General features: G+C 43.9%; 1 protein-coding gene across 1 annotated transcript in view; it reads left to right on the top strand.

Moving 5' to 3' along the window:
- T265_06294 (hypothetical protein) overlaps positions 1–26,220 on the top strand; it is a gene marked incomplete at both ends in the record, with an annotated part of 56,869 nt that overhangs the window by 22,409 nt on the left and 8,240 nt on the right. The window contains 3 exons of the mRNA XM_009171521.1: positions 6,310–6,491; positions 15,347–15,515; positions 18,411–18,751. Coding sequence (XP_009169785.1) covers positions 6,310–6,491; positions 15,347–15,515; positions 18,411–18,751 — 692 coding nt within the window. The remainder of the gene's footprint in view (positions 1–6,309; positions 6,492–15,346; positions 15,516–18,410; positions 18,752–26,220) is intronic.

Raw genomic sequence — 26,220 nt, 5'->3', positions numbered from 1 at the left:
CATGTGGCATGTTGGGTCCTGAGAAGGCCTCGACTTCTGTCCCTTCCAGCCTTTAGTCAAATTTCATGCTCGACGATGACGCGTAGACTTGACCCGTTCGAGTCTAGGTTCACTTACATGCTGTAACGAACAATGTGTGGATTTCGGACCGAATTTAAACTGTCTGCCTTGCATTTTGGATGTAGCCTGCGGAATTCGTTTGCCAGTACAGTCTTGTGCTGTGAACGTTTATCGCCTGCAGACTTTGGAGTGATCAAGTTCACACCTTTCTTAGCATGATATGCTGATAGAACCAAAACCTTGCAACATTCCTCTGTTGTCTTCCCAGTCCTTCCCCATTTGCCGATAAGACCTCTCCATGTGGCTGCTGAGAAATAACTGCCCGAAAAGTATTGTGAGTGCTAGAGTCCTCTTCATTGAGTCGTACGAAGAAACCCATCTAATGAAGCGCTTACAATAATACTCGGAGCTCTTAGCTCATTTTCTCACTCAGTCACCATTTCTCTTGTAAGTCATCAACAACCTACGGGGGATGACCGAATGTCCATTCACACTCATGTTAATTCTCCTAAAACATTCCACGACTGAGTCCGTTTGAGTAATCAACCCGGAGCATCCAAACGCAACTTCGTGGCATTATCCACCGGACCACCTGACTGTTGATCCCAGATTATCAACGGGATTTTTGGATAAAAAATGTTCTCTTGTAGTCAATAACCGAATTTCATTTGTGAAATTGCCTATCGTTTATCAGCTTCCGTCAATGCCTTGTATGTTCTCCGGTTCGAAGTTTCAATGACGAAATTTGTTTCCTCTGTCAAAGAACTCAATTCAGTGGTTTTTCTCTATATACAATGGCAGACAGGGGATAAACCTCCTTGTGTATGTTTTGACACTAACTAGTATGTGAATATGCCACGTTGACTTAAAGCTGCGAACAAACAGTCTGAACAATCTAACCATCACATGAGGACTAATGGCCAAATCGATGCGCCAATTAATGTGAGGATAAGCTAGAAACTTACTGATTAATTACTAACGATACAGTACCAGCGAAATACACTCGTCTGCATACCAATTTGGTTTTGAGGGGAGACTCCCCCGGGAACCCAGCCGAATCTCTCGTTTATGATGCTTTTAAACGAAACTGGTCGTGGGCTGTAGAAGAGTTTTCAGCAACCTTCTTCATTACTTCAATACGGCACCAGCTTCGAATCCGTGCCATTTGTTCAGCTGAGTTAATTAGTTTTGAACGCCCTCAACTCGCCCTATATCTCACAACGTTGGAAATTGACGTATGACATTTGGGATTTCCGGTATTTTTCGAACAGGTGCTCAGGGTTCCGGTATGTTTTCGGGAACGGACTTGCGAATTCCCTAGGGTATTGGAGGGGGCCTTCACAGAGCTGTTTTTAGTGGATGTCTATTTGAAAGCGATTGTTTCCACACCGAAAACGCATTGTAATTTTTCTACCGCTTCATCGATTAGAAACAAGTGCATATAGTTGTGCTCTTGTGGGGCCAAATTCTGCATTTAAATTCTGAAATGACTTTTGGAATGCAGCGAATTGTAAGCGAAGTGTTAAAAACACCATTTTCAAAAACAGTGTGAACCCCTGGGCCATATCTCTCCCTCTGTAATAATTTCACAGACGATATTGTTCGCTAATTTCCCTAACCAGTATATCTATCGGAGGTGAATATATTCAATGAATAATTTACCGAGTTGGGTAGAGGGCCGATTTCTCTTCTCATTGTTCGCTGACAGAAAGAAGACCATCCGGTTTGGGAAAATATTTGTGTAGGGGTTGTCGAATGAGGACATCCAAAAGCAAACTATTTTGACCCGAAACTGCGGTAAGCTATCAAGGAAGTAGAGATATTACCCATCTGATGTGACTGAGGGAACATCTTGGTATTCTGAGGGGTCAGGACAAAATCAACTTTCTCCATGTGGCTAAGGCGCGAACTTACTGACCGGAAGGTCCGTGATTCGAACCCGACCTCTGTATATCAACTGCTCCTGTCCAGATTTGGACAACCTGGCAGTATCCCGGCCCTCGTGCTTTTTTCGTTCGCGCGGCCCTCGTGCTTTTTTCGCGTGGTATGGCGTCTAGGCACCGAAAGCGTGCTTCAACTAAACCGCTATATATATATATATATATATATATATTCGATTTAGCAAAGTATCAGTTCGTTCAATCCAATATGTGCGTCCATGTGAAGGCATCCATCACGACAGTCGCGACCAATTGCAACATTCAACATTGTTGCGTCGATCATGCAGTCAAGAACACTCCATGGCGTACTAGTTTCCTTGCTACTTTTCTCCTGTCATTTCACATACTTTGTCCAAGTTACCGCGAAGGGTCAAAGTTGACAGTCTTACCACTACCACTGATAGTATGAATTCTTTGGCCAGCATCGCTTGTCTAATCAGCATTTTTAGTTTAGCCTATCGTTCCACTACCTGTTGGTTGGAACTGAACGCATGTTTGGTACAAACTAGTACAACTCTGAGACAAGAGCGTAAGCATGATGTGGATATTATGAATACGACATCAATAACTAATGTGGATTTTAAAATGCAGCGTGCTTCAAACACCAAATAAAATGGAATCGCAGCTTTTGGTCTTCGTTCGCTTCTTGAACCAACAATATAAATTATTGGACGGTTTGTCGAAAAAAACATTTTGTGCTTGCAAGCATCGGTCTTGGTAGTGGCCTTACTGCGTTAACACATGCGGTTTGATTACTTTCATTCTTTGTTGCTTGAATCTAGGTTACTTTAATGAATGTAAATTATCGTCTGTATCACATGCCAGTTTTTTTTCGCGGATACTTTTTTTAACTTTCTTGGGCCGCCATAACCCGTTTCCTCCTCTTCGTCGGGTTGCTTCCGGATGGATCCTTACGGCTGTACCACAGCCGTCTCGCCTTCGATCACTCGATAGCACAGGGTGCTTGAACCACGTCATTTCATGGCTGTCAGTTAGCTATCTGGTGCAGTCTGTTTTTTTCTTATTTTCGAATTTACGCTCCACCAATCTACCGGAGGCCACCCGCTGGCGTGCGGTACAGACAGTTTCCACCGTCTTCCATGCTTCCAACTCTATCGACCGATCAGATGATGTCTACCTGTCTACGATTATTAACGTTTCATCGGTTCAGTTTTTTCGTCATTTTCCACTAACTAGGCTTTATTTTTCCTGCCTTTCCGGTTGCCTACGCAGTTCCACACTGATCTCTTCAACCTTACTTTATTACCTGTGTATTGGTATCATCAGCCCGCATCCCACACATCTGGATAGTCTTTTTTCAGACCAAAATTAACAGAGTCTACCGTCTTGTTCCTCCGAGAGAGCGGCATTTATTCGGTTCATAGGGCTCATGAGTTTTGAGAAATTTTCCACTAGAATAAACCGTAACTAAGTTCGCAACCGTTACTTCTAGACTAAGCTCTACGGGTTGGTTTGGGTCAGTGGCAAGAATCTGTGACACAGCTTATGAGCCTCCTCATGCGTGTTGAAGTGTAACCTAACCTGTCACGCTTAGTGGTTCAGATCAAATTTGGGTTTCACCGCGATTAAACGGGACTGAACTGGACACTGAAGCAAACACAAGGAATAGAGTAGTGTGTGCCAGACACGTCGAAGATTATATCGCACAGGCAATCATTTGGGTAAAATTAATCATGACTGAGGCGGCTTCCATTTGCCTTTACAATTCCACTCTGTGTAGGTGAAATCATTTTGTCCAAGGTCTGTAGTTAGCCTGGTCGAACCATGATCTGTTCAAATTCCTTGTCTAATCCCTGATGACCCAAGTTCAACCACGCGACGTTTATCAAGTTGACCTGGCATCACTGACCTTTGTTATGAATATCACTTGCGATTTGATCGTAGCATAGGCATAATAAGCCATGCACGGTGCTCTGAGCTTGTCCTATTGGCAATGCAGTCCGCTAGTCTACTGGAAGCGGTGTGCATCGAGTTTGGCTGTTTAATTTTGCTCATCTGAGCCGGCGGATGACTTAGGTTTTTGGGTGTACCGCACGTTCGATGGTTTCACTAATGGCTTTCAGTTATTGTTGCACAGATCAAAGCAAAATAATCGTCGTGTCGGTTCGACTTATTGTTGATACAGGCCCTCTGCCAGTCCGAAGTGGACATCACTGGTTCAGCTATCTGGTGGTTCTCAGTTGGGTCTACAATGAACCCACCGAGCACTCAGAAATATTGAGTCTGCATCGCTTTAACGGTGATTGTGTGTGGCCACCACTGTGCAAAGCAGCCTGATTTTTAGCTGATTCCAGGTCATGCGTCGTATGAGCAGTACGTGCCACTCTTCCTGTACACGGGGCTACAACCCCTTAGCTAACTGCACTTGACTTGACAATTATGAATCATGATCGTCATCTTTTGGACTTACTGTTTGTTCTAGAGCTCCCATATTCTCTTCATTGTCTATCTAACTCATTCTTTCGGGTTACACAAGATTGCAGGGCATCCAGCTGGTTTCATAACACAATTTTTCGTGGCATGTCCCTTTCTGTGCTGTTGTCGATCGGCATAGTTCAGTGCAACAGGCAGATTAAGGCATGGATGTGAGTTTATTTATCCCCTCCTTTCTCTTTATCACTTGGCTGCTGGCCTATTCGGTGTAGCTCGATGGTTTGCACACAGTTTTGTATGTATGATGTATGCTAGTGTATGTACAAGTAGTTGGCAATTTGTCCGAAATACATGTTTGAAAACATCATTTTGATAGTTTCAACCCCAGTCCGTTGTTGTGTTTACCACCCTACATGCTATGGGATTTTCGTGTGATGCACATTTCTATTGGTTTATGGTCTCATCAACAAAAGCGCCATCCCTGTTTACGGTCCCTTCCCCAAACTCGTTTATTATTGTTATTGCTTTCGTTGTACATACCATTGTCAGAATGTCTGTTTATGCTTTGCCTCATTGTTACTATGTGTCTCATGTATTAGATTGTTTTGGAATTCGTCATAGTGTGTTGTCTGTTTGAAACAAAAGCATACTGAGGTGTACGCGTTTATGGATAGTTTGCAACGAAAACAGATTTGCTGTTCATAATGAGTTGTACCACTGGAATCCACGTAGTTTGTACTTATTCGTATAAAACTGTTTTACACATAAGCCCAAGAAACCATATCAGGCGGACATGCAGCCAGTATCCCGTTAAGCAGTACCGATGGGCCAAAGGGGTTGGTGGGACAGCTGTCAGCAAGCCATCGACCGTACCTCTAGGGGTTCTTTGAAGCAAGATGTCACTGCAGTATTTTCATCGTACGATCATCAGCTAGATCGGGAATTTTGTGGAGTTATCCTCGCTTTCTTGTTTCGCAAGTTGTCGAGGTAAAAAGACAACAGATTTCAGTTGAAACCAGAGCTGGACCTAGGTAAAATAGACGTTACTTTTTAAGCCAACATCTCTCACTCCATGCACTTCTTCAAACATATGGATAAGAATGACCCTGTCGACGTTACCAAACCAACACTCATCCATGTTTCTTCGTGGTAAGGTGAATCAACCGGGTATCTCACACTTAAAAAAGAGAGGTACTCACAATCGATATTTATTAAAGAATATGTCCTAAATCCCACTGGAAAAACCTTGAGGCGTCCTAAAGACGAGAAAATACACTACCATGTACATTCCTGTCTCCTACATTTTTGATTTGAGCATGTGCACACCAACAGGTCGATTGCGACGTTCCTTATGACGTCTGAACCAGATTCATTGCCTTCTTTAAGACTCTAGGTGGTCAAGACTACTGATTTTGGAGGAAGATCAAGCATTTGATGAAGGCTTCATTTAAAGACACAAGGACTAGAACCGATGCCAACGGAAGAAGGCACAAGTGTTGAGATACTGCTAGGTTACCCAAGTCTGGTTCAGTCGAGATGAAGAGATAGGGTTCGAATTACGGTCCGTAAGCTGGTGCTTTAACCACTGAGCTCATTCGAACAAACATTTGATGGATAGTTTGTCAGCTATACCTGTGCATAACTTTCATGGACCAGTGCAACCTTCTTCTCATGAACGTTACCATTTTTTTCCTTTCATGTGGTCCTAATAATATCAATGCACGCCGTGGTTCGCCCCCGTTTTATCGATATTTCGGAACCTCGACCTCTAAGTAGGAGTTTTTGACACTAATATGCACTAACTCCTGTTCTTGTGGGATTTATTCGTAAACATGAATGTTGTAATTTGATTTCCGCCGTTATGGACTAACTCACTTGATGCATCGTTTTACAATCCGCGTTTTTTCTGCGACAGTTCGTGAAGAAAGTTCCATCAAGCATTACCGAATCCGATCCCGTTCCTCTCGAACGAATCCCGAATTACAACGGTTCTACATTTCCCGACAACTCCCGTTCGTTAATATTCAACAACTGGTCAGCTACTATATGGAAAACCAATCAGGGCTGTGCTGTCGTCTCCGTCGACCGTGTATTAAAGTGAGTTGTTTGTTCTCCGTGCGTTGTCCATTTTGCTTGTCATTTGTGTTCTGCCCTCATCTTTCCGTTGAGTAATTTAAGTGCAGCCCCTATAGATTTCATTATTCAGCTGTTTACCTTTGCGGAAGCAACTACCATCCCTCAAGGCGACCGTTGGTGAGGTCATGGTCACACTGAATATTCTGTAAGATCACCACGACTCCGGTGAGCACTGGGTAACAGAGGGAACGGGCACCACCTCGGATTGTGCCAGGCACCGATTCGGGACCTTGTCTTGCTCGTGCTCACGTTCCGATCCAAGTCTAGCTGTCCAATTGATAGGTTGAGCGCTGCTTCTACTTAGAGCTGATATTCAACAGAGCTTCTTTGCCCGTTTCTCACTTTTTGGACCCCGAACCCTATTGTCACGGCACAAGGTGTGTCCAAGTGCAACTGTGTCCACGATAACTTGTTCCTTCTGAGTAAGAAGTGAGAAATCTGGGTTGTTTCGCTCAGTTTTTCGCCTTATCAGATTTTTTGGATGTTGTGTCCCACTGTTCTGGGCTTGCACTCATTACCACGCATCATGTCTTGTGCAGCGCTTTCTCCTTGTCATACGAATCTGGATTCTCCTAATTTTAACACATGCACACAGCGAAAATGGGGTTATACGGACCAGCAAAAAGCGTGGTCTGGACTAACTAGTGGACACTACAGACAAAACTTTCACTTAATTATTTTTATCTGCATCACCTATCAATAACTTTTCACGGAATTTTTGTGGCAAACAATACAGAAGGTTAGATGTTCCGGGAATTGAATGGTTCGATGATTCGGTCCCACTTGTAACTCATTGGAAATGAAGAATGTCGTTCAGTAAGTCATGATTGATGAAATAAGTTGAAGCAATCTGGAAAATTATCTCCCGTTCCAAGTCTTCTCAGTTCTCGACTCCCGTTTTTTTGGAGCAACGGAACAATGGCTTATGTTTTACAGAAATTTTTCCGAGTTGGCCAGTGGATTGTGAGGGTGGTTTACGCACGTGGTAGTCAGCTAATTGTGGGTACTTTCAATGTCAGTACAAGGTTCTCATTGACCGTGAAGTACAGCACTTGACTCAGGGCTTGTTTTCCCTTGTAAACATGCTGGTTGATGTAAGGTTATTCAGTTCATCACCTGCAAGGCCTATCTGTAGTCCAACACTCTCGAGCTGAGTTGGCTGAAGTGCTTCCAGAACTCATTGGGCACAATGTTGCTGATGATGATTTTAATAACGACCGGAAAAGATTACAGAAGTCATGCCCGCAGCTCGCACGCCCCAGTGCTTTTTATCAGAGAAACTATACCAGCAACAAACGACTGTAACAGCACGCGCATATCCCTCAACTGTTGAACACTGAAGATCCTGCGGATTGACAGATGGCTTTGATGGATAACGGATGACTAAAGCATGAAGAAGGCTTTTGAAACAGAAAAAAACAAAAACCATCGCACCCTGTTCTAGCTAATTCGGTCAACCGATTAGAGGAGGGTGATTGCTAGTCACACCACGTGTCCCAGAGTGTCAAACGCTGCGAAGAGCACTTCAGCTGTGTTGGAGATAACAATCCCAAAAAACGTCTATTTATCGAGTTATTGCCAGATTTATTTTCTGAAAATTTGAACCTTTAAGTTTCGCGCCTTTTCGTCATGTTGCGCATTATTCCAAAAGGACCGCGCTTCCTTCCTATTGGCCTTTTGTGCTTTGTATTGTAACAAATGTACTATTTCCCAAGTCGCTCAAAATATATACATTGAACGATGCTCCCGCTGTGCTTTGTTTTTGGTTGAGGCAGTAAAACCTCTCCTCCGAAGGTCCGGTCTTTTCTCTGCGCTAAGGGTGGTCGGGCTCGTGTCATAGCTGGGGATCTGTGCGCTCGTTCTCAAGTTGCGTATAGTCATTGATCGCATCCGTTTAAAAATGCGACAAGCTGACACCCTTCAGAAGAACCATTTGAACCCGAACTGAACGTTGATACTGATAACGGAAATCCGTCGTGCAGTTTCATTGCTTCAGCGCAAAGAAACATTTGGTTTAGACGGCTTCCATTCCGTACTCTCCAAATTTATTTATTTGTTGTGATTAACCTGGTGACCTGACTCCAGAATATCTTGAATGGAGACGATGGCGAAGGTGTTTAGCATCTCGACGGTAATTTCCATATTCAAATAGGGTGCAAGAACGTCATGGGAAAATCACCAGCGTAACAGTCTGGTAGCCATAGCTTTGAATATGCACTGTGATATTATTTCACGCAGGTTGGTTCATCGTTGTGAGTCAGATTTGCGAGAATCAAGCTAGGTTTTTCCTCTGGCCGCGATCGCAGCGATCACATTTTCACTGTGACGCATGCTGGAACTGCGTCACTCCTTCAGGTAACTAACAACAGCCGTTTTTGTCGTTATGCAGGTTGTTTTTGATTCCGTTAGTCGTCAGAAATTTTGGCAGTCTTGAAACGAAAGGCATTCCTTACAAACCCTCGTCTGTTATTACGGCTCTGTATGCCTCTTCCCGTGCAAATTCTCTCCTGAGCTCACTACGTTCAATGTTGTTACCTAAAGGTGCCGTCTGCTGCTCTTCCTTTTCACTTTCCCACCCGATGTGCTGATGAGTCTTCTATACCTACCCCCTGGAGGTTGCTCACAGACATAGTGACTATATAGCTCTCCTTGGATCACACCCTTTAGACATGTAAGCCATTTCAAAATATCGTCGTCATCATTCTCAACAACATAACATCGGTGTTCAGCACTAGTGCTTCGCTGCCGTACAACCATTCAAATAGCCTAAGTAATTCTGCTGCGCAGTTCGATATGCTCTTGACGCCAGTAAAGTGTAAAGTGCTACTGCAGGATTGGATGAGCCGAAACCCGAACCTCATGCCTGCGGGTGAACAGATCGATGTGATGTGTAGGTTTATCTATCTGGTCAGCTTTCGAACCAAAGATTTTGGTTAATAGCCCTAATTGCCCTCTTGTCCATGTTTGAAAGCCCCGAAAGAATATCGGTTCACACGTTACCCTGAAATATGCGAACAAATGTATCCTTGTGCTCTCGAGGTGGCCTGGCCCACTCGTTTTCTACATACGCTTGGATAGTTAGGTGGGTATTCTCCATCCTTCTAGATACTTATCTGTTAACCCCCTACTGCCTCACTTAATTATTCTTCTGTGATTCTCAGCTGTGGTGCCTTACGCAAACACCCATGAAAATGACTACGCGCTCATATCTGCCGCTGTTCAGATATTGTTATCCTGTTCTCCAATCTTTCAACGAACATGCTCTTAAGCAGATAGGCATTTTAGCAGATTGAGATACCTTATCGATTGCATGTGCTGCATTTCTGAAATTCGTATACCATATCCAACTACATTAACTGAGATCATGACAACTACTCTGTCCAGACGCGATCGACTGTCAACTTGTGTTGCACCAGGTTACGCCGGTGTTCGTACAGCCCGAGACTTCTTCATCTGTAAAAAGGTGACCCTAAGATGTAAGACTGTCCACTTTCAGGAGAACTAGCACCCGTCGAAGTACTAATTGCCTCTTATTTATTATAAACCTATCCTCCAACCTACAGTACCTCTGATCCAGCGAACGACACTTTCTGCCCAGAAATTAACTTACAACCCCAAGCAGATGGAAATCAGAAGTGAGTCGTCTACATCCTTCGAGAAATCGTCTGAGGCTACTCGTACATCTAACCACCATTTTGTCCATAATGAGCAGTTGAGATAAAATCTTCGATTTTGATGGAAAAGTAAAGCCTCTAATGTCATTGAAGGCTGCTTCCTAAGCCGTCTGCTACTCCTAAGTCTATCATGCATTACCGAACAAAAGATCGATAAATCTGACAGGCCTCTTTTCAGCAACTAATCAGGTTCGATTCGAAGGACCGATCTTTAATCCAAAAAGGCTATTTCCGTTTTTCCAGTGTTTATCTGAACTGATTTCCTGTCTACTTCGATAGTGCAGCATTAACGATCGCGTTGTTTTTTGGACACCACCACCTAGCAACCACTACATGTGTAAGGTCACACTTGACCAGCCCCTTCTAAAGTAGACCACACGACTAGATGGAATGCAAGATCTTCAGTGACCTGCTAACGAAGTTTCTAACGCAGACTGCATGGTGCCGTTTCTCGCAGACTTCCCTGAGGCACTCTTTGAAAAAATTCAACTGACCAGTAGTTCATTTTTCGGTCCTACCATTTGTCATTTATCTCTAGTGTAATCACAAACTAGCCTTCCAGCTCTTGGAATTTGCGGGCGAAGTCTTTTGCACTTGCTTCTTTCTGGGTGATGGAGTTGGTTTTAAAACACTGATTAGTTTGCTTTGGTGTCTACTCGGTAAAAAATGGTAGCGTTTTAGATTGGTTAGGGTAATTTTTATCACAGAATAAGGGATAGAAACCGCAAGACCAGTGAAACAAGAAAGCCAAGGGCGGCCATCCAGGCTGGTGCAGATTTACGGTTGAACGAGTTGCTCGCTTGCATCGGTATTGCCAGGTGTCCAGCACCGATGACCTGCCGGTTAATGAGGTTGTTATGCCTGTCCAAACGGATTACTCGTGTCGCGGTTGTTACGATTGACACAATCGACGTGTACTAGATGCAACAGCGCACGTTAGTTGTTTGAGCGGACTAATCTGTTGTTGCAGTACTTGCCGCATGAAGTCTATTTGATGCGCTTCAGCTAGAGCGTGTAACGTGGTCGAGTCCCGTCAAATCCACCGTAGTTGCTGAGCATTCATGATGGCTCAGTGCTTGCTTTTCGTGTCTATTTAGATGTCCACTGAGTTACATCGGTTAGTTTGAACATTTAGGGTTATCAACTTGGTTTGTGCATTCTTTCACTGGAATGCTACGTTGACTGTTTACTATATGTCTTTGTAGTCTTGTTCACCGTATTATAATCATACAGTGCTTCAAGACCACCGTAGGGTAACCGAGCGATTGGAACTGAAGCTCGTGCGGATTGCTGGTAGCTTATTTCAGGAAGCGTACCGTTTCGGATAACCGCTATTATAAACACGCTAGTTCTTGTGCACGTGGGTTCCCGTTGGAATAAATGTTCAGCGCACGTGGATAAACGCATTGCAAGCCCTCGTTTGACTCAGACTGTGGATAACAAGCTGAATTAGTTAGCTTCCTGTAAGCAGTTGTGTCAGGGATGTTTGATTAGACAGAAATCCCAGTCTCCGAAGATGAGCCTCCCAACTGGCGTCCTTCATTCCATAATAAGTGCGATGTTTACATATATAGTTGCAATGCGCAGCGATTCGTCGTTGTGATGTTTGTTGATTGGCATAACAAACCCATTATTTCGGAGTATGGAAAAGTCTTGTAAGTAAGGTGACTTCAGGTATTGAGAGAACAGTGCCTGTGATAGTTGGAGTGACTCCGTTTTAGCATTATTATATGTAAAGTTGGCGCCTAAGCGTCAAAGGTATGTTTCGTAGAGATAAATCAGGACCTCGGTTTTTTTTTGCGGGATAGTCGAGTTTTGATGCTTAGTGTACTGCCAGTATGTGAAAGTACGGCCAACATTCTTTTCTGAGTGCACTGTGGTACGTCAGTGCTCTCAGTCGGTTTTAACATATTCTACGTATTCGTCATCTTGAGATGCTCACTTGGTACGAAGGGAACGATTTGATCGACTTGCTAGGACCAGCCTCATTCATTCCTCTGCATCTCGATTTCCCCTAGCTAGGCTTGGGCAACCTGGCATTATCCCAGCCCCCGTGCTTCCTTCGGGTGGCATAGCACCTAGGTACCGAAAAGGTGTTACGGCTGAACGATTTATTTTTTGTACCCTATTTCTATTCAACTGATAATTTCCCCCACCCAATAAGTTTAATAAATGCCTGCACTCATTATTGTGGTTGACGTACCATCCGCAACGCACTCATGATGCCACCTTGGCCTGTGGTGAGACGTTTGTAACCAAACTGTCCGCTTCGGCGGATAAATCAGCGGCGATCGATACCACCCAAGCTTCCAACGTTCTTTGTAAATGAATACTATTTTGTGTGTATATTTTCGCGCAGGACCCAACGGCAGTACTAGGTGGGACGCGCTTTTCCCAGCAGTTGTCTGTCACCGTTAGCAACCAGCCTATTTACAAAAACGCTGTTTTGCATCTGCTTGTTGCTCTTGTCATACACGGATTTTCAGAAGTCCTTTGATGCCTGCCAACGATAAATTAATCAGAGTTTGACCAGGTCTACTGTGTCGGTGACTGACGGCCCATACGTACGACTGTGCGCTGACCACACCCAAAGTGAAATTACACTTTTTTTAGAGATGCGGTACTTTCCCTTGTATACACCAGCACAAAGATCTCACGTTCGTCAAGCATAAACGTATTAATCATTGACATCCTGCAATATAATTGTGATACCGTTAGAGTCTTCCCAATAGAATTAGTCTATTTGTCATTTTTAAATACAGAGTTATAAAAACGAAAAGATGGGATCACTTTTCGAATTGTGCTTTTTAATTGTACACTCGTCCCTAACGCAAAGGCCTTTGGATAACCGGATCTCAAGCACACTCAAAGGCCGGTAGTTTTGATACAACCGGACCGAAGCAGGGAAAAGGACGAGATTTGTTTGGTGGAAATGATTCATCAGTATCCACCTTCACTTGCACTTGACGTTCGTTAGAACGGTCCAAAACCCGATAAATATAGCAGTCCGAAAGCAACACAGCAACGCCAGGAACAGCTTTCCGAAAAATCCACGTAAAACAACACCAAGGAACCATCCAGAGATGTTGGTTTGAAACAGACTGCTCATTTGCTTCATAGCACAATAAAGACTTGGCTAACTTACCCACTGCATACCTGCATCAGCCCTCTGGAAAGAGGATAAGAATTAGGGTTGGACGGCTCACTTGGGGAATTGTACAGGCTGACAGGACTGACACCAGGGCACTTGCTTCATCTGCTATGGAAGATATTCCGTATGGTTTCAGTGGTACAACGATAATGATTCTGTGCAGGAGGAAAGGAAGTCGATAGGAGGCAGACGACTGCCGTAGAATCAGTCTTTTATCGACAACAAGCAAGATTATTGCTCGTATCGTGCACAATCAATATCCTGAAGAACAGCGTAGATTTGGAAGCAGCTGAAATACGATTTACTTGGTCCTTATAACTAGATAAATCCAGTAGATGTGTCGTGAACAGAGCCAACCACTGTATGGACTGTTTGTGGACTTCATCAAATCCTTCGATTCAGTCAACAGTGTGGATCGTCGAAAGAAAACTTGGCTGTTTGGGCAGAGTTGTCAACCTCATCAAAGCCTTCCTCACTAGGATGGAATCCTGGTTAGAGGCCTGCCGTACGAGTTCGAGATTGACATCGGATTGTTTCTGTAACAAGGCACCGTGGTGAGACGTTCCGTCAATGAGGGGTACCAATTTGGTACCGGTTGGATAGTTATTTAGTCTTTTCACTGCGTTTCCTGTCCACAACACTACTGCGCGATCCCATGTCCATTTGCTACTATGTGATCTGCTTTCACCTTCTAGAATGGGAACCAAGTATTCAGCTGAATGCGAGATGGTGTGCTTTACAGATTTTCGCTGTTCGGTAGCGAGATGTGGCTGTAATGGGAAACACGGTATTTGGCTGCCTGGAATATACATTGCTTGCACATAGTTATCAAGAGTGCAATGTGTCGAGTTGTTGTGTAGTCCTCACCACTGTCACAGCGAAACCTGGACGTTATGCAGACGATATGTTCGGATTCTTGCCCGATTTTATTTTTCATTGTCTATTCAAATTCCTTCGGAGTAAATGGAATGACTGAATCCCCAACACCGAAATCCTTCGCAGAGAAAACGCCAGCTCCGCTAGTTGGGCGTTTGTAAATGAATAACTTTTCAATATCAGTTCGAAATCTGCGACGCCCGAAATTCCACCTTGGAACATCCTGCATGTTAGCGTGAAAAACTCCAACTCCCATCTCAGATTACGAAGAAACCTGATACTCGACGGAGAGGCTTGGAGAAAGGCACTCCAAACAAAAGTGAGAATCTCTAACGCGCGACGAGTCGTAGTTCTGCAAAACAAGCTGGCTATTCCGTACGACCTCAACCTCCCTGGTTCGGCGATGTGGTTCACCTGAGGACATTTTCATGCATGACAGATTTATTGAATGCTTACTGGAATCTGTGTTTCATACCAATTCATAATGCAAATGAGTTACGAGCGCAAGTAGCAGCGATTTGCTTCACCACGGCACTCTTCCCGTGTTGAGGTCTCTTGCCTTTGTATCATCCCCCTTTGACTTCTGGACCCCAACAAATTTAACTGCATAGTCTGATTCGAACTCTTCTGGCTTTACCCTTCATCCCGGTGAGCCTTTATAGCTTGCACTTGTCGTTGGGGGCACCAATTCCGTATGGTTTTGGCGGATTGTCCCATAAAGTTTCTCAGTAGTTGTTTTTCACTGTTTACGCTGTATGGTGTCCATAGAAACTCAAACAGTTTATTTTTTCTCGCGTTTTGAGGGCAGAAGTAATCTGTGCGCACTTTAGCTGATATGTCAGACATTACTGCATCCGCCCAACTTCATTCACTCAGTACCTTGGATTTGTCAGTTGATAGTCGATACCTGAATAGAGTGTACATCAGGCAAGCGCCGCTTGAGAATCGTGAATAATTGGCTCCTCCCTACCCCTAATATGCTTTGCCAATATGTTTTACCAACATTATCAATGCGGCATAAGCGACATTTTGTTAGCCTTAGTTTCACTCATTGCGTCTAACACTATGACCCGCTTCTGTTTATCCTGTTCACTGTATGTTCGCTCCTCTGACAGCCCGTCCACCCGGAACCCATCGGTCTTTCTCACAAGCTCATTGATAAGTGGGAGATCCCCAAATCCTCTATTGTACTCAAGGACCAAATCGGCCAGGGCCAGTTCGGTGAGGTGTACAAAGCAGTTTGGAATAAAACGACAATTGTTGCCGTGAAAACTTTGAAACCAAGTAGGTTTTTCGGTCTGTCGAATTCCCCACAGTGCGTGTCGCTGTTTTATCAATGAACTTCAATGTGTCTATTTGCCATTTTCATGAGTGTGATCGAATGCTTTCGTTCTTTTTTCTGGAAGTCCGCATGTCATAATACCTAACTTTTGTTTAGATCGATAAGGTGGATGACAGATGCTATTACAATTTTTCACTGCCCAACCGCCCTCCACTGTGATTAATTTTATCAGCGGATGTCAATCGAGTTTGTAGTAAGAGGTGTTGAGACAGTCCTGACTGTGTGTCAGTGTTAGTGTTAGCTGGTTAGTGTTAGTTGTCTCCAACACGTCAACGAAGTAATGCGGGTTCAATCTAAGCGAAGCTTGGGGAGAACTCCCCCCTTTCACGATGGGCCAGGGACTCGAGAAGAATGCTTTCTCCAGTTACCTCTAAAGAATCCTTTCTATGCAAGTTAAACCAAGCATTCCCTCTTTACCATCCACAAGTTAGCTTTGCTTGTTCTATCTTGCAATCCGAAAATTTGCTCGCAGTCACGCCATCCCCAGTCTGATGATGCCACTGCAATCGGTTTCAGCGGTATAGGGGCGCTGTTGTCTACGGTGCACTCTCGTTATAAGGGCGCCTTCATCCTTTGTCATCCACTAGCTTTTACAAGCGGTTTTTTGCCCCCCTTTAAACCGCAACATACTCGATTGTGGTCATCCGTTACCCAGTGCGTTTGTTTCATTACACAAACCAGAAGGTTCGGGTCGTAACAGCAGCTGCACGTGCTCTCTGTTGAGTAACATCCACCGACCATCCTAGCTGTGACCGGCGCCAACGGCTATCATCGACCTGATTCTCTTAATTCAACTGTTAACCGGATAGACCCATTCACACCTGTTAGTTTGACTATGCCTGTTAGAGCATGAATGGCAACCTTGAACGATCCAATAGTGTGCGCTACACCAAGCTGACATACAAGTCAGAACCAGTCACCGTAAATGTGAAAAAAGATCGTTGATTTGTGTACGATTAGTGGTTGGTGACTTACCAGATAAATGCTAATCGAGTGTTGCACCGAAAGGTCTACACGATCGATTCATGTTAAATCGAGTCTATCCAGCTCGGTGACACAAAACCATTTATAAGACGTTGAATAGACGGAGAGGAGAGAGAGAACGGTATCAGTTATTTGCCTAACTGAAGTCACAAGCGCATGTTGCCTTGCTGGACATGGTGGCCTGCGCATACATGGGTTTGTAACAACAAAGCTCATGTAAACATTATCACTCGCATTTTGTGTTTACGGCTGGACTTGTAAGAAAATCTACAGAGCAGCAACTCGTTGGAATAGATGCAATGGTGGAAAGTGAACAAGAAATTTCAAACTAGTACTTTGTCTCTTGCTGGACTCTGATGAGCATTCCAAGCCGTCGTAGACCACCCAAGTTCAAACCAAGTGACAAAGCTGCAAAACTGATTACAACTTATCTGAGGACCATCACCGCAACACTTTTATAGACATCCTCACACAGACTTCCCGGAAAGAGTTTGCACCATTTCGAAAACTAAATGATGACGATTCCTATTTCGAACTACGTAGTCTCGAACCATTATAGTGGAACAGTCATTTATCTTCCGCCTATATACAGCTAGCAAGATCGAATTGGTCCTCGTCCTACCGCCAATCGCTCGACGTTAGAGCAACGATGGAAGTGACGTAGATACACCTCAAGAACACACCGCTTACCCACAATTCACTTAAACGTTCGCAGAATACGGCTGCCGGACTTCATCCCGTACTCACAAGTTGACTGCACCAATTGCATCTTAATGCACTTTTAGGGTCAAGTCAAAACGCTCTGTATGTCAGTTCAAGCTCAGTTTCATGCACTTTCGCCACGAATGATCAATATCACGCACTGAATGTGAATAGACTTATTTTTCCATAGATCAGTGCAGGTTTGATAGTCTTCAATGGATGTGACTAATTCATGTGCATGGATGAAACCAGAACTTTCTGTCGAGGTAGCTGCTGCACACAAGCAACAAAGAAGGCGAAATCTGTCGATCTGGCTGAGCCCTTATTCGTTCTGACGTTGGCTACTTCTGCCACTTGAATTACCATCCTTTCTTCTTTGAATAGACGTCCACAGGGTATGCGCTGACCTGATTGAACAAACACATTTCCAGCTGTCTCTATGTGTACTGGCAGAATATTCACACACGGCCTTGTGCACAATCTTGACCTGCCTCATAAACCCAAGTTTAATGACTAACAAAATGGCTGTTGTGGTTCGTACCTCATGCTGCATATGACACTAATTTAGAACCGTAAGCGCTTCACGCCTCCAAAGTGTAAGGCTCCGCTACGAGACTGGGTGTGACCAAACCTACACTTCACTTTGCGTGGATAAGTCGCGTCCGTTATAGAACTAGGTCATTCGAATTCCCCTTTCACACCGTTTGAGTTTACAAATATCAGATGTGATCGTATTACATAGACTGACAATCCTGGCGTAAAAAAATTCGTTCAGCTGTAGCACCCTATCGGTGCCTAGCTGCCATCAAGGAAGCAGAAGGTCTGGGTACAGCCAGATTGCTCAAGCCTAGACAGGGGAAGTCGAGTGGCAGAGGTCGGGTTCGAACCACGGACCTTCTACTCAGTAAATTCGCTCTCTAAGCACTTGGTCCATCCCGCCCCCATCCCTGGCGTAAGCATTTATTCGGACAAAACGTAGTCACGGTTGCCCGTGTAGACGAATTATGCCGCTGGTTTTTGCGATCACCTTTCATTTTAAACGAAAACTTTCCTGATGAGAACATAATCGAGCAAAGTATGAGTAATGGTGCCGAATAATTGCTTTGTTCCCTTTCTGAATGAATTCCCGCCTATTCTCTGCTTTCGACCAGGTTCCTGTGACGCAGCTGACTTCTTACGTGAGGCACAAGTGATGAAACAACTGCACCATCCCAATCTGATCCAACTGTATGCCGTGTGCACCCAATCCGAACCGTTTTATTTAGTCACTGAATACATGTCCAAAGGTTCCCTACTATCCTATCTACAATCCTCTGAGGGGCGAACTCTCAGTTTGCAGTGCCTAGTAATAATGGCATCTAAAATCGCTTCTGGAATGGCTTATCTGGAATTCAAACGGTATATACACCGCGACCTGGCAGCGCGAAATGTTCTCGTTGGTGAACAACATGTTGTGAAAATTGCAGACTTTGGTCTTGCGCGAATGATTCATGTGAGTATTTTTATCATGTCGGTTCGTTTGAACCGTTTTCCATTCGTTGCAGCCAGATACTATCTGTCTAACAGCGCGTTCGGTCAGAAGGCTGTTTAGATGCACTTCGAGACTTATTTATGCAAAAAACGACTAAGTACCCTCTCGCAAGCAGGTTCTTATCCTGTATTATGAATTCCACCAATCGCCTTGTGATTTGAAGCGGAGTCTGGAATTCATAGTCCAGTAACGGTATTGTGTAGGCCGTGTATGACGCCTTTTTCGACCGACTTTATCATCTGAGCTATGTGGTCTTGATGCTTCAGATGGCCTGTTTGGTATAGAATTATCTCTTCTAAAGAGGCCGGGAACTCTACTTGGTCGACTGATTTTTAGTGGCGGTGAGCACTTGTGAAGTGCCGTACTGTTGCAGCTAGATATTGTCTTCACTGGATGACGCACACGCACAAGTTCAGCATGTGTAAATTAACACAGATACTCTTTGTGCGTGGATCCGTGACGTTATTTATCGTCAGCTGTTGCTATGCTGGATGACGCAGCCGTCTGACCTGCTTCTTTCACAGTTGAGCAGGAAAAGTGTTCGTATGCGTGTCACTGACATCAGAGCATCACCTTCGCATGTGTTGTTTGCCTAAGCGCAGGGAAACTGGTAGTTTAACTTGGGGTATTACGGGTGGAACAGTCATTGAGATTCTGAGATCACCCAAACGTAAGAGTAATTGCTTTCCTAGATTACGTCCCTGATTTCGGTTTGCGACACCGTAGTCACTAGTTAAATGTGCGTCACCTGGTAGCATTTTAGTGGTTTGCTTGTTTTTCTAATTATCGGATCGATACTACGGCCAACGTGCACCCGGCCTCGTTTTATTGGGATCGTTTTTCCTATCCTCCTCTTTCGGATGTGATTTTACCTTTCTCCTTTTGCCTCAAGCGGCGTGGAAAGGTAATTTGAGGTTTTATTGGTGCATGTTAACACACATTGCTTTTTCCGGCACATTTACTGTGTTGTATTACCCGCTATTAGTCTGCCTCATCACCAGATATCTCATCAGCTCCACACGCCGATTAATGTATTAAAGTTTCCCCCTTCATCCCCTTCACCTTTGCTTGTGTCTCCTCGCCTGACCTTTCATTCAGCTTCTTAGATTATTCTTTTTCCCCTAGTTCTATCCCCAAACTCGAACGAGTACTCTTTTATTTGGCTTTTCATACCCGTTATCTGTATACTGAATCCAAAGTCATGAATAGTAGTTCAACCTTTCCATTGCCGCAAATTCCTCCGTATTTCATAATTCGTTAATTGGCTGATTGTCTCTTCGCGTAGAAATTGCTAGAGATGCTCTCAGGAGGTGCCGGTGATCTAACTCTCTTGATTAAGCCCTAAAGTTTCCGCAAGAATATTTGTTTTTATTCCTCTGTGCTCGATACTTTCGAACATTCGCTGTCTTAATCATTGCGTGTTTTTTCAGGTACAAGAGTACTAAGACAGATCTTATCTATCCCAGTTTGCGTCTTTAAAAATGCACTTCATTTGAATCTAATCGGTAGCGTTACAAATAATTACTTATGGCGTTTTTCAGCTACGCCCTTAGTTTCCATAGACTCGTTACTTCTCGCCACTTCACAGACTTCTTGATTTCGGAACTCCCAGTTTGTTCGCCATCCATCCTCCGAAGTTGAGGCTGCCGTCCCAGAAAGCACCATTGATTAGGTTGTTGGTCTGTGTATAAAATTTGTCGATCGCACGTGGGTGCTGTAATATCTTCTTTGTCCACATCTTAGAAGGCTTCCTCACATGAGCACCCTTCACTGCGGTTAGTTTCCGAGTGTCATGTGATAACGTATAAAAGAATCAGTGTACTGATGGAAATACATGATTGATCACTAAGGAAACAAAGATGGTTTCAGAATGTATAAAGTCTATCTCATGTGCATCACGCACAGATTGGAACTTGTTCACAATCATTATTTCATAAACACGAGTTTGCGAACCTGTAGTCTCTAGTTACTTATTGAAACGTTGCTATTCCCCCGGCAGAGAATCCCCCTAACGGCTATATGAGGGTCTCCCAAATTGGAGCTCCTTTCAAAAGCATTGTATTCCTTTCCCGATGTTTCAAATGAAAGGGTCCTCATAGGTCTGTGCTTCGGGGGATTTTGACAAATACACATATGGCTTTTGAACTCAAAATGTTCCCACCAAGAGAAACCCTTTCGGACCTAGGTTCCCGCACTGGTCTTCATTATCCCAAGCTGCATGAAAAATGGAATATATCTAACTTTCACTACCCTAAATGTTTTCTGCACTCTGTTTGTTACTTGAAATCACTCTCAAGAGTCCTTCTTGGATTTCCACTCGCCGTTTTTATTCGGATAGACGGGGCAAATGTTTATAAGTTTCAAGACCTCTCTCGGTATACAACGGAACCCACGGTATTCAGTGTTCGAAGGTAATGTCGTCCCCTGGCGGCCGTTAGTCACGTGACTATTGGTGTGCTCGCCGAGCTTCGAAATTAGCTTGTAAACTTTACGTCGCCAACCGAGGGATGTCGGTCCGTGCCCGTTTATCCTTTTTTGTACGAAGGCAGTGGTCTTCCACCCTTGGATTATCAAGTTGGGTGATCACTCCCTTTTCTACATCACCCCACTAATTTAGCCTTCATGGAACTGAAGCAGACCCTTTCTTCATTCGCATCGTTTGTCACCCTGCATATCGCATGCACTCTATTGCCCTTCGTTTTCTCCAATCCTCCGTCTATATATCTCGTGTCCTGCTGTTGGGGTAGTAATGTGTTTACTTTCTCACGTAGAAATTACAGTGTGATGAAAATGCTACGTAACTGACAGGTTAACTTCACAGTGTCGTCTGTCTTTCTGTTACCGTATGGCTGCTGAAGACTTTGTTTGGTTAGCTAAGTACACTCATTTGTATACCAATTTAGTTTTGACAGGAGACTCACCCGGAACCCAGTTGAATCTCTCATCTATGATTTTTAAACAATAATTTTCAATAAAACATCGTAAACGAGGAATTCAGTTGGGTTCCAGGTGAGTCTTCGTCAAAACCGAATTGGTATGCAATTGAGTGTATTTCGCTAAATTCATGCTATTTGGGTTCAAGGAGAACATAATGTGGACAGAAACTCGGGGGCTGCGTCCACCTGATGAGCCCCGCGAAGGACGAAACCGGTCGTGGGCAGTCGCAAGGTTTTCAGAAACCTTACGAAGAGTGTAATCCGTCTGTTGTTTTAATTTGCCCTTTCCCAAAATGGATTGGGGTTTACGAGGATGGGAGATCGCTAATAGTGAAGATTCGGCCAACGGGTAGTAGAAATGCTAAGGTTTAAACGACTCTGGTTAGGTTGTCCGTCTGAATTTCTCTTAGATGGTTCACATCAATTTTTTGCAACAAATATCAGTGTTTTGTGAACAGACACAGAGGGTTCATTTCACATCACTCACAAAGCTTTCGAATGAACTAGCCCTGCTGACCACTGACATACAGAGAACATGCCCCTTTTTGTTTGTCGGCGGCAGTGGTTTATCGGGACAAATGTGTCACGACGCTGCTACGCAGCCACTAACGGTGCCAACTGCTAGCCGAATGGTTGGTAAGATCCACTGTGCCAGTGTTGTCTCTGTGTCCGTGACTGTGACTTCTGAGACGATACCTAGCCGACTGTCTCACGAACACGATTCGTGTCATTAAAATAGCCGACCTCCGTACAATGACTGCCTAACCCAGGTCCTCCGTCAACTTCCAAGATGTCAGCAATTAGCTTGTACCCAAATAATTTACCACAGGAGGGTCAATACCCCTTTGGACATTTCTTCTCTGTAACCTGTCGTTTCGCAGTCAATCAAGTGGCTGTCCGTTGGCTCACATTTCAAACCAGTTGCACAGTTACAGAACGAACCGGAGCATCTGTCCATGTTAAACTACAGCCAAAGACGTAGGTTGAGTTTACTTTATGTGAGTGAACCACCACAGGAAGTGTGTAAAGACCGAACAGGCACACATATGTGGTCGCGTGACCGTGACAAAGGCGATGGAAACAATAAAAACCGATCAATGGTGAATAAATGTGAGCCAATCGAGAACTGACCATTATCGACCGAAATGACACGTGTCTAAGCATGCGGGGTCTGGATATTGTGTCCTACTGCTGTTTTTACTCAGCTGGTTTATAAATGAAATGGAATCACCGTTAACTTGATTTTCGAATCCAACCGAACTCAATGAGTGTTTGCAGTTCGGTTGATCCCGCTCTGGTTACCGCACCACAACTGATAGCTTCTTTTGCTTGTGCTAAGCATTTTTGTGTCTTCAAAGATCACGACTTCCTGAGTCATCGGTCCGCATGCCTAAGGAAGAAACTTGAATCGTCTAAACCTAACACACTACTAATAAGGTTTCCAAAAACTCTTCGACAGCCCACGACCGTTTTCGTCCTTGTTGAGACTCATCAGGCAGGCGCAGTCCTCGAGTTTCCGTTTTACTTGAACTCAACTTGTACGGAATTCGCGAACTACACTTACTGCACACTAAAGCGAGACAGAACTGAAACCCTCATTAATGATGTTTTCATACAACTGAATGTGCTGTGCGGGCCCACTTAATGTTTCATTTGGTTTGATATTCGATGTACCGCCGTCTATGTGTAGCACGCTACCGTAACATCTCGAATATTGTACCAACTGAAACATTAAGTTGAAGAATATCAAGAACGAGAGGTTCAGCTCAGTTCGTTTGAGTCTCGCGTTGAAACCAAATTGATGTGCAAAGGGGGGTATTTGGCGGAAGTCGAATCTTTTTCATCAGCAGCCAGTTCATCTGCATTTGCACTGCACTCTTCTGCTAAAAAGAAACATGTCCCTGATATGAATTTTCGCAGTGTTTAAGCACGGTTTTTGACGCGAAGGTGGTGACTACGCACAACAGCTGAATTTGGCAGCCTCGAGGAACATGCGAACCACATCCGTTCATCACGCTTCACAATCATCCAACGAAAAAAGCTGAAGTTGCCCGACAAAACGAAGTCACTAGGAAACCCCGATGGCTGAGCCTAGCCAGTCGTTCCGACATCACTGCGTAGTAGATCAATATTGCATCGGTGTGTAGGCTTGTACACCAACCTAGCGATAAACAACGAGCTAACACTGATCTGTTACGCAATCAGGACTAGTGACGAAATGTTTGCAACCAAATTACCAAGCTCAGCGACCATTCATAAAACCTGAGTTATCAACATTTCCGTCAATAAGAGAACCCTAATAAAAGATCCAAGACGACTGCCTGACGCCAGGTGAATCGAAAGTGTTGCGCAAACCTGCTGTTCATCCTATGCATAACCTTGTCTTTGGGCGACTGAGTTGAAGTCTCCTTCGCCCAACTGGTTGGTTGTTTCGATCGGTTTACAGTATCTTATGCTTGTTAGCGCCCAATTAGAACTTCTTGGATGCCGGACTGTCCTAGAATGCTAAACATCACGCCATATTTGCTAAAATTGTTCAGACCGACATACTGAAACCCCACTTTGACGCTGCATCGCTGTGGGCCGTTTCGACGTGCGAAATCACTTCTTTGTGGTTGGATTGCTATTGATTTCATGAATCATAATTTTATCGTAGAGATTTGACAAATGCATCTGTAATTTGAATGGTTAGAGTCTTCGCCAAAAATTTCGTGACTTGCTATTGTGGAATCTTTTAAAAACCACACTGTTGCTATCTTTAAGCCTCTCTATTTTTCATACCTAATAACTGTGATCCGGTCGCTGAACCCTTAATTGGTTTTTTGTTTGTCACAATGAAGACGAATAATTCCACAGAAATTGGTTCCATTACTTTCAGCACTGAAGGAATTCAAGACATTGCTCTTATTGCGTAGCTGTTTTTTCTCCTGTCTTGAGCATAAAAGATCGCAAAGCCGGTTTGGTCGGTCTTAGCTTATGTATAGTTTTGGCCAATAGTGAGAATGTGATGCTTTGTGCGGTCAATACCAGCGAGCAAGTTTGATTGTCATCGTTAGTGCTGGATGGGTTATTGTAGTAGTATTCAGTAAGTGCGTCACCCAGACGAATTTTCAAACTGAACAGGATTAACCGGAATTGTTGTACTTTCAATCCTAATTGCCCAGTAGTTCCTTCAGTGCCGTATCACTTCAACTATAAGTGATTTAAGAGCTGGAATAGCCACTTCTAAAGCCGGAAAGCCAATCGCGCTTCTGTTACGTATGATTAATTGATTGGTTCTGGACATGTAAAACGAACCACCGAGAGATGAGTTTCAGATGTTTTGTCTCCAAGCATGAGAGTAGAGAATCCGCGAACCAAAACATGGCAGTACAGCCATACCGGTCCTTCTGAGTTGTCTCCATGTGTCTGAATAGTGCTCAGGCGTCGGTCATGGAATTGAAAATCCTTACCAAGCAACTATATTGGAGAGTAGGAGGCAAGAAAGCACGTGCATTGTTGAACCGTAAAGGGATAACTTGACTGCTGGATCGATATCTTGCTGATCTGCACTCAAAACAGAAGCGACTGTACGTCTATGTGGGTTCTGTTCTCACCCCCACGAAGCACTAACCACATGTTTACGCATGGCAGATATGAGTCTTGTTGGTTAACATATAAATCGATATAAATTGTTGCACAAAATACTCCAAGGAAAACCCTCTCAAGTAGAGGCCACTCCCTTGGAGAATTCGTCGGGATGTGTTTTTAAAGTGCGAGTCGAAAGATGCCACAGCTTATTATTACTTCATCATTATTATTGTCTTGCATTTCCGTCCTCTATGTAGCGGATCTACTCGTGTAAAGGTCATCTGTCTGGCAAGTATCTGAGCTTCTCTGAGTTCATTTGAATATACTGGTCCTCGAATTCGCTCTTTTGTCCCACTTTTGACTGTGTGAAATCTAAGTCCCATCTGAATATATTGAGCGTTTGGAACGATAAGCTTAGAAGGTTAAGTACTTCATGTGTACAAGGCGCTCATTGATGCGATACCGCGCAGTGCTTCAAGTTCACAATATCGTCACTTGTTTTTCGTCACAGTTGAGTTTCCTCAGAAAACTTTTTCATAGCTTACTGCCTCCGTTTGCGTAATCACCATCTACACGTAAATTAACTTTTCACAGCCAACCTATGTCCCAGTGTCCTTTTCCGTAACGGCTACTGTAGTTTGGTTTGCTGATTATTTGCGAACTTGTAACCCATTATATATGTCATCCGGTTCCTCCTGTGTTCCTTTTTGCAAACCAGGCAGTTGTTCGTTATTCGGACGTGTTCAGCTCTTCTTGAGTTACTTTCTCACGTTTTTCCTGCTTGAATGTCGGGGTAGGATTTGTTGGGTACTCCCCTCCCCATTAAGTTATCCTGATGAATGCGCAGTGCCCCAAGTTTCAAGTTACTCTTAATGCTACTTTAATTTCGCATCTTGACATGTTTAGATAAAATGTTTTTTAATA

This window comes from Opisthorchis viverrini (genome assembly GCF_000715545.1).
Source record: "Opisthorchis viverrini unplaced genomic scaffold opera_v5_127, whole genome shotgun sequence".
NCBI classification, from domain to species: domain Eukaryota; kingdom Metazoa; phylum Platyhelminthes; class Trematoda; order Opisthorchiida; family Opisthorchiidae; genus Opisthorchis; species Opisthorchis viverrini.
This window is presented reverse-complemented; position numbering and strand designations above follow the sequence as displayed.